This window comes from Paraphaeosphaeria sporulosa (genome assembly GCF_001642045.1).
Source record: "Paraphaeosphaeria sporulosa strain AP3s5-JAC2a unplaced genomic scaffold CC84scaffold_15, whole genome shotgun sequence".
Classification (NCBI taxonomy): Eukaryota; Fungi; Ascomycota; class Dothideomycetes; order Pleosporales; family Didymosphaeriaceae; genus Paraphaeosphaeria; species Paraphaeosphaeria sporulosa.
In genome coordinates this window covers 749,691-757,492 of record NW_017253374.1, presented here as the reverse complement: position 1 = coordinate 757,492, position 7,802 = coordinate 749,691, and the positions used below count along the sequence as shown (strand labels likewise).

At 56.4% G+C, this 7,802-nt stretch overlaps 4 protein-coding genes across 4 annotated transcripts in view; 1 reads left to right on the top strand and 3 right to left on the bottom strand.

Annotated features, from left to right (window-relative positions):
- The window catches only part of CC84DRAFT_405521 (uncharacterized protein), a 2,169-nt gene extending 608 nt beyond the window's left edge, over window positions 1-1,561 (bottom strand). The window contains exons 1-2 of the mRNA XM_018186062.1: window positions 486-1,561; window positions 14-434 (exon numbers count right to left, since the gene is read on the bottom strand). Coding sequence (XP_018029838.1) covers window positions 14-434; window positions 486-1,328 — 1,264 coding nt within the window. The 5' untranslated portion in view covers window positions 1,329-1,561. The remainder of the gene's footprint in view (window positions 1-13; window positions 435-485) is intronic.
- Window positions 1,562-2,495: 934 nt separating this feature from the next.
- Window positions 2,496-3,661, bottom strand: CC84DRAFT_1210321 (trimeric LpxA-like protein). The gene is made up of 2 exons (XM_018182284.1): window positions 3,320-3,661; window positions 2,496-3,266 (listed from the first exon to the last, which is right to left on the bottom strand). Exons 1-2 carry the CDS (start codon window positions 3,478-3,480, stop codon window positions 2,678-2,680), a joined length of 750 nt encoding a protein of 249 aa, XP_018029837.1. The 5' UTR covers window positions 3,481-3,661; the 3' UTR covers window positions 2,496-2,677.
- Window positions 3,662-3,755: 94 nt separating this feature from the next.
- Window positions 3,756-4,894, top strand: CC84DRAFT_1200107 (prenyl cysteine carboxyl methyltransferase-like protein Ste14). Its single transcript, XM_018181651.1, has 2 exons — window positions 3,756-4,659; window positions 4,711-4,894. Exons 1-2 carry the CDS (start codon window positions 3,891-3,893, stop codon window positions 4,794-4,796), a joined length of 855 nt encoding a protein of 284 aa, XP_018029836.1. The 5' UTR covers window positions 3,756-3,890; the 3' UTR covers window positions 4,797-4,894.
- Window positions 4,865-7,031, bottom strand: CC84DRAFT_1169572 (dihydroxy-acid dehydratase). The gene is made up of 2 exons (XM_018179693.1): window positions 6,911-7,031; window positions 4,865-6,853 (listed from the first exon to the last, which is right to left on the bottom strand). The coding sequence occupies exons 1-2, from the start codon at window positions 6,982-6,984 to the stop codon at window positions 5,113-5,115; spliced, it is 1,815 nt and encodes a 604-aa protein (XP_018029835.1). The 5' UTR covers window positions 6,985-7,031; the 3' UTR covers window positions 4,865-5,112.
- Between the last annotated feature and the right edge of the window lie 771 nt (window positions 7,032-7,802).

The following is a 7,802-nucleotide window of genomic DNA, read 5'->3' as shown; positions in this document are numbered from 1 at the left end:
CCAGTGTTGGCACCCTGCTGTGCCTGAGCAGCGGCGCCGGTCTGGCCCTGACGTTGAGCGCCAGTGTTGGCACCCTGCTGTGCCTGAGCGGCGGTGCCGGTCTGACCTTGCTGGGCGCCAGTGGCGGTACCCTGAGTACCCTGAGCAGCAGTGCCGGCGTTGGTTCCTTGCTGAGCGCCAGTGTTAGCACCAGTGTTCACGCCCTGGGTGGTTTGGCCCGCCTGGGTGCCCTGAGCGCCACCAGCAACGTTGGGGTTGGCCACGGTGCCTGCGCCTTGGTTTCCGTTGACGCCAGTGCCCTTTCCGTTCGCTCCAGTCTTGGGAGCGCCGGCGTTCGCGGCAGTGCCAGCGGTACCGGCAGTCTGCGACATTTGACCGGTTCCGGTTCCGGAAGCGAGAGCCTTAGCAGCGGCGAAGGCCTGCTGGGGAGTTCCCTACGCATCTGTTAGTGAATAGGTCCAAAGTTCCGAGCGAGCAACACGTACTGGAGTCTGGCCGGGCAGCGTGGGACCGTTGCTCTGGACACCGCCAATGACACCAGTCTGGTCGCAGACGTTGGGACGAACAGCCTGGCTGTTCGATCCAGTGGACGCCATGTATGCATCAATGTTAGGGAGAACGTTGGTGCAACGGTTCTGGTTGATGAGGTCGATGTTGTTGGCAGCAGCCTTGCCCTGCTGGGACATGAGCTGGAGCTTGTCGACGACATCCTGGAAGGCACCGCCAGTGGCGAGGGTAGAGTTGGCGGCCTGGACGTTGGGGAGTTGACCATTGGCAGCATCGATGACGGCCTTATGGGTAAGCTCGTCAACTTCGGCATTGAACGCGACAAGGGCGGCCTGCTTGAAGGCAGCGTCGTCCTGAATGGTTGGTCCGCTGTTCAAGAACTGGGAGACCATCGAGGTGTCGGCCATCCAGTTGGCGACGGCAGTAGCAAGGTCTCCAGCAGTGGGAGTCTGGCCCGGAGCACCTCCCGGCGGCGGGGGAACGGCGCTGGAAGTCCCAGGAGTGATAGTGCCGGGAGTACCAGCGGCAGGCTGGGTTGCGCCAGTTTGGCCAGTTGCACCGGTCTGTCCAGTTGTGCCTTGAGTTCCAGCAGCGCCCGTAGCGCCCGTGGCAGCTCCAGCAGTTCCAGCAGTTCCAGCAGCTCCAGCAGCTCCCGTGTTTCCTGCAGTTCCCTTGGCGGCGCCCGCACCGGCCTGGTTGCTGTTGGCATTTGCGTTCGCGTTGTTCCCGCCATTAGCATTACCACCCTGGTTTCGGTTGGCAGGAGTGGGGGCAGCAATAGCCGCGGATGCGAGAAGAGCGCTGAGGATTAGGTACTTCATGGTGAAGGTAGATTCTTGAAGAAGAATAGAATAGATACTAAGTAATATCAAAGAGGGCTAATGATGGGAATGAAGTGAAGAAGAGTGAATAGAAGTTAAGTAGCCAGCTAGAGAATGTGGAACCTGCCCATGTAGGAGAAAACTGAGGGCCACGATGGAGGGTATTTGTAGTCGCGAACTTGGGGTTCCACGAGGGAGCTGCACATAGCAAGGCTATCGTCCGCTGCGAATCTGGGGCACGATCCGAGCATCGTGTGCCGACCTCCGCTCTTGGCGGTTGCTGTTGTCACGTAAGAGACGCTCCATGGTGCGCGAAATACTGTGATGCTGCTAAACAAAGAGACCTCCGCCTGACATACTGTCCATATTTGGCCAAAACCGAACGGCAAAACCAGACGCAAAGGCCTGTTTCGCCAGGATACCCGTGGCAGCAGTCATAGCCAAACGAGTCCGATACGTTTTGGGGGTAAAGGCCGATGTTTTGTAGGCGTATGGGAGGGGTTTCGTGTTCTTGGCACTGGCGCCCCAAAGCTTGACCAGAACTGGATCGTTGCTTAGCTCCCGCCAACAAACCCCCTGCGAAGAACACTACTGTATGCTCAGACCATTGTTTCGGAAATCAACTTGGCTATTGGATCGGTCGAGATGCCATGTTGATGCGATTTTCAAATATTCAAACCATTCGCCGAATATTGCCGTCTCCCCAAACGCTTCAATGTGTGATCCGCTCAATTATCGACGCAATTTCTGTCGCTGCATCTGAACCATCTGAATATTGACAGAGGAATAGCATCACATTACTTCGAGTTATTGACTCACGGGTGGTCGCACTCTTCGTCGTATCTCTTGGAGCTTCCTGAAAGAGTGAGTTCAGTAGTCCGAGTGTAGTGACAGTCAAGTCGGGCCCCAGTGGTTGTGCAGACGATTGGAAGTGTGAAATAGTGTATCAAGAGCGTGTAGAAGTCAGACCGGACGTGCTAAAAACAGAATATCGGAGTCCGGTGGGTCGTTGCTGCCCCTCATGCCCCTCCTCGCTAAGAACATGTTTGGGGTTTATGCGTAAAAAAGTAAGACCGAACTTCAAGAATAGGTCGCGTACATGGGATCACAGTGTCCTTCCACAGAGAAATTAGATGGTGACAAGGACGCATTTATTGCCAATCGCATCGCCATCTAATGTATAATTCATTGTCAGCAATTATTAGCCATCGGCAAGCAAGTTTGGCTCTACCGTTTGTCTGCAGGTCCGGACCAACAGCCAGGAACATTATGTCAGGAACATTATGCCTTGCAAAACCTGGGCGCTTCGAAAACATATCACATGTTGGTTTGAGACTCTCTGCAGGCGGTCACTTGGCCTCTGGCAGGGTCTGAGTTGCTTCATCGCGACCACCCATCTCCGCCATTGGGACCTCGGCTCCTTCGACAACCTCTTTTTCCCAACCTTCCCACACCTTCCCACTGGCAGGATCCATCGCAGTCTCAATCTTTCGAATGACTCTGGCTGGATTCCCTGCTACTACAGTGAAGTCTGGAACGCTCTTGGTGACGACCGAGCCAGCGCCTACGACCGATCCTCGACCAATGTTGACACCAGGTAGGATAACGACATTTCCACCAATCCAGCAGTCCTCCCCAACGTGGATTTCCTTCCCTAGCTCCGGTCCCTTGGTTCCTTGACGGAGGACAGGATCAAGCGGGTGCGTGGCAGAGTAAAACGAGACATTTGGGCCGCACATGGTTCGACTGCCTACACTGATCTCGCACGTGTCCAGGAAGGTCGCATTGAAGTTGATCATCACGTTCTTACCAAGCTTTACATTGTAACCGTAGTCCATGTTGACCGGTCGACAGACCCATGGATGATCCTCGAACAGTTTTTCATCCTCTTCTGGGGTTGTGGCCGGAGGAGGCAGTGCGGCCTTGTCGCACAGAATGCTGGAATACGGCGTCAGGGGCGCGGTGGTCGGACTTCGTGAGGCAGCACATACTCCTGGAACAGTTCAGCTAGACGGCGCCTTGAGACGTCACCCGCGTTGTTGTATCGGGCGCACGCTTGTCCGCAGCGGTTACGTTCAGCCGTCAGTTCGGGGACAAATGCGTAGTAAAGCTCCCCACGGAGCATTTTCTGCTTGTTCTCGGATAGCTCCATCGTTGTGTATGCTCTCGACGTGAATGAAAGGTGATGTGACAGCGCTCAGCACAAACAAGGACAATAGGCAGCAAGGGAGTGAAGCAGTCGTGTAGTTGGACGGATGTCGGACCGATACCGTGGGCTTGAAGGTATCACTTCAAGGCGCCAGCACTTGAGCCGTTGGACACGTGGGCGTTCAAAGAAGGGTGCACATTCGGTAAAACCTCGGACCTTGACGGGTGACGCCATGGGCCGGTCGCCTAGCGAAATAACAACGCGCTGTTGGCGCTCAAGGAAAGTACAACAAACACGAGCTTACTATTGTTCCTCTCCAGCCCCACGACGCCTCAACAGGCTGTCTCTCCCGCAAAATATCATGTCTTGGTGACCTCCCTCTCCATCGTACCAGTTCTCACCACCTCCACATCATGGCGTCGCAAAACGGAGCCCCCTCGTCCCCACACGCGGACATCTCGTTCCCCGTAAACCGCCCTGCAGAGCCAGGCAAATGGACGCCCGAGCTCGACGCAAAGATCCGCGCGCAAGAAGCCGCAAACATACAGCTCAAGAAAACCATCCTGCCGCGCTACCTCTGGCCAGGCGGCGATCGCTCCCTTGCGGGCATCGCCATCCGTGCCTTCCTCCTGGGAGTCTCCGGCGCAATGGGTTTCCTCCTCACCGTTGCCCTCGCATACAACGGCATCCGGCTGTGGCGCCCCTGCTTCTTCCTCGGCGTGCTCTGTGTGTTCCACTTCCTCGAGTTCTGGACAACCGCCGCATACAACACGCCCACGGCGTACATCTCGTCGTTCCTGCTCACAAATGGCAGCCGTTATCGCCAGGCACACACGGTCGCCTTTGTAGAGACGATCACAACCTCGTACTTCTTCCCTGGATGGCAGGCGTGCGTGCACCCGCCGTGGGTTGTCGCGCTGGGCGTGGTGATGATAGTCGTGGGGCAGGTCGTGCGTAGCCTTGCCATGGTGCAGGCGGGGACCAATTTCAACCATCAAGTGCAGCAGCACAAGAACGAGGGGCACGAGCTAGTTACAACGGGGCTGTACTCGGTGTTTAGACATCCGTCGTACTTTGGCTTTTTCTGGTGGGGGCTAGGGACGCAGGTAGCTCTGGGTAACACAGTCAGCTTTGTGGGATATGCGGGTATCCTGTGGTACTTCTTCTATACGAGAATTACGCGTAAGTCGAGTCTACTGTCCGCCCATGTTGAATATGGCTAATATCACGTAGATGAAGAAAAGCACCTCATAGAGTTCTTCGGCGACGACTACAAGGCGTACAAAACGAGGACTCGGGTTTGGATACCCTTCATTTGAATAGCAGCATCTCGCTCAGCCTAGGGCTGAGATATTTTAGCTACCATTGTACCACACACGTGCCCACGTAGTTAAAATTGATAACCATCTCGTCGCAAATTCGGCTAGACTCTTGTCTTATTTGGAACACGATCACAAGCAGAATGATTGGGGCTGAAAAGTGTATTGATCGATTCCCAAGGTCGCTATGACGAAAAGAAGTGCCAGATTTAAGGGGGGAAAAAAATTGCCTGACTCCGGCACATGGTACTTTTTAGCCGCTCCTGACAGATATACACCAAGCTTACAGTCATGACAAAGAAAGAAACCGCTACGCCTACTCTGCATCCGTCACGCAACCATGGCTCGCGTCCTTGACGAACCGCGCGTACTTGAACAAGGTACCCCTCCGGAACTTCAACGGCGGCGCAACATAGTCCTTCTTCCTCTGCTCCATCTCTGCGTCGCTAATATTTACGTTCAGAAGATTTTCTTCGGCATCGATGGTGATCTCGTCGCCGTCCTTGACAAGACCAATCGGTCCACCTTCTTGCGCCTCAGGCACGATATGGCCGATGAGGAAACCGTGGCTGCCACCGCTGAAGCGGCCATCAGTGATGAGCGCGACGTCGTGGCCGAGGCCGGCGCCCATGATGGCGGAGCTGGGCTTCAGCATCTCGGGCATGCCGGGGCCACCTTTGGGGCCCTCGTAGCGGATGACAACGACTGTCTTCTCGCCCTTCTTGAACTCGCCGGCCTCAAGCGAGGTGATGAACTCGTCTTCGGCGTTGTAGCAGCGGGCTTTGCCAGTGAACTTTGTGCCCTCCTTGCCGGTGATCTTGCCTACGGAGCCGCCAGGTGCGAGGTTACCGCGGAGGATCTGCAGGTGGCCAGTCTCCTTGATAGGGTTATCAAGTCCCCTAAATATCTTCTGGTCGGCGGGGAAGTCTTGCGCGTGCTCTAGGTTCTGCTTCAGGGTCTTGCCGGTGACGGTGATGGTGTCGCCGTCAATGAGACCTTCCTTGAGCAGGAACTTGCAGAGCGCGGGTGTGCCGCCGATATCGTGGACGTCGGCCATGACGTATTTGCCTGAGGGCTTAAGGTCGGCGAGGAGCGGAATACGGTCGCTGACGCTCTGGAAGTCATCGAGGGTGAGTTTGATGCCGACCGAGTCTGCTATGGCGATCAAGTGGAGAACCGCGTTGGTCGAGCCACCAGTGACGCTGACGAGCACCATGGCGTTTTCGAGTGACTTTCGGGTAATGATATCCCTGGGTCTGATGTCCTCCTTGAGTAGGTTCTTGATGGCACCTCCAGCTGCCAAACACTCGAGCACCTTCCCCTTGGAGTTTGCCGTGTTGGATGAGGAGCCAGGGAGTGTAAGACCCATGACTTCGATGGCTGTGGCCATGGTGTTCGCCGTGTACATGCCGCCGCAGGCTCCCTGACCGTTGCAGGCATGCCTGATAATGTCGAAGCGCTGTTCTTCGGAGATGTCGCCCGTGATGAATTGTCCGTAGGCCTGGAAAGCGGAGACGATGTCGACCTGCTGCTTGTCTGCAGGCATTGACGATGCGCAGCCTGGCTGGATGGTGCCGCCGTAGACCATGAGCGACGGCCTGTTGACGCGACCCATGGCCATGATGACTCCAGGCATGTTCTTGTCGCATCCTGGAATGGAAATGTTCGCATCGTACCACTGGCCGCCCATGACGGTCTCAATGGAGTCGGCAATGAGGTCGCGCGACTGCAACGAGTAGCGCATGCCCTTGGTACCCATGGAGATGCCGTCGCTGACACCGATGGTGTTGAACTGCATGCCTAGCAGTCCCGCGCGCTGTACGCCCTCTTTTACTTTGTTGTTCAGGTCGAGCAGGTGCATGTTGCACGGGTTGCCCGAGTACCAGACGGACGAGATGCCGACCTGGGCCTTGTTCATGTCCTGCTCGTCCATGCCTGTGGCGTACAGCATGGCCTGTGAGGCGCCTTGCGACTTGGGCTGCGTGATGGCATGGCTGACCCAGTTGAGCTCATCGTCGGACCTCTTCCAGCGGGCTGCGGAGCTGGAGAGTGCGCGCCTGTGCCTGTTAGCTGGTGGAGCGGATTGCGCGGGCTGCGCCAGGCATTGAGCTTACGTCTGGTGCGCGTTCAGACGAGGAGCACATCGCGAGCGCAGGAATTGCGCGCCGGAGCGAGCAAGAGAAGGCATTGTGGGCTGCCCGCTGCTGAAAGTCTGGCGCGGCGAATATAAACTGCAGCTCGGTAGCTTCTGCTCGGGGAAGCCGCCGCACCTCCGATGGCGAGAAGTCCATGCCTACACCGGTCCGACGACGTAATCTGCCGCGCGCTGATTGGCTGTGCGTCTGGGCGACCATCGTCAACCGCGACTGCAACCTACGAACCTCACACAGATCATCGTTCGGTGCCCTTGTTCGTCAGCCGTAGCCTTCGCGCTTCCAACGTTCGCATCCGTTAGGCCTTGTCCGCGCGAGTGACTCCACCCCTGCGTGTTCAAGGCCATTTGCGAGAGCTCCGAGATCGGCCTGTCGGACGCTGTGAAGCACGGCAGCAGCTCGAACCGCGGAGGCACATGGACTTAAGCAAGAGCTATCACGGGTCAACTGTGGGAGATCTGTTAGTATGTACGTATCGTATCTGATCGTGCCTGGGTGGTTTCCTCCCACCTCAATCGCGCGAGAGTTCAAGACAGGATAGCACGCCCTCTCTTGTTGTTGCTTCCACAGGCTGAGGGCTCCTTCCTTCTTTGCCAGACTGACATCAGCCCCAACGAATCGCTGCATCCCTGTCACACAGTATTTCCAACCACTGCAAAATCCGGACAACCAGTATGTCCTCCGCACGATAGCGAGCGCCAAGCTGGTGGCCGATAACCACCACCTACACCTCCAGGCTAGGTGGTGAAGACTGCAGATGAGCCCCAACTTGGTGATCACAAGTCAGGCTAACATTTTGCGTGTCTCCCTTCAGCATTTCAGGCTGAGTCTTGCCCAAATAGCTTTCTAGGAC

What these genes read in the sequence shown, in the direction of transcription:
- CC84DRAFT_1210321 (XM_018182284.1), bottom strand. Translation starts at nt 3,480, where the DNA reads ATGGAGCTATCCGAGAACAAGCAGAAAATGCTCCGTGGGGAGCTTTAC. An exon ending in CTAGCTGAACTGTTCCAGGA is followed by an intron (nt 3,267 to 3,319) that starts GTATGTGCTGCC and finishes GCCGTATTCCAG; the next exon opens with CATTCTGTGCGACAAGGCCG.
- CC84DRAFT_1169572 (XM_018179693.1), bottom strand. Translation starts at nt 6,984, where the DNA reads ATGCCTTCTCTTGCTCGCTCCGGCGCGCAATTCCTGCGCTCGCGATGT. An exon ending in CGTCTGAACGCGCACCAGAC is followed by an intron (nt 6,854 to 6,910) that starts GTAAGCTCAATG and finishes TAACAGGCACAG; the next exon opens with GCGCGCACTCTCCAGCTCCG.
- CC84DRAFT_1200107 (XM_018181651.1), top strand. Translation starts at nt 3,891, where the DNA reads ATGGCGTCGCAAAACGGAGCCCCCTCGTCCCCACACGCGGACATCTCG. An exon ending in CTTCTATACGAGAATTACGC is followed by an intron (nt 4,660 to 4,710) that starts GTAAGTCGAGTC and finishes AATATCACGTAG; the next exon opens with ATGAAGAAAAGCACCTCATA.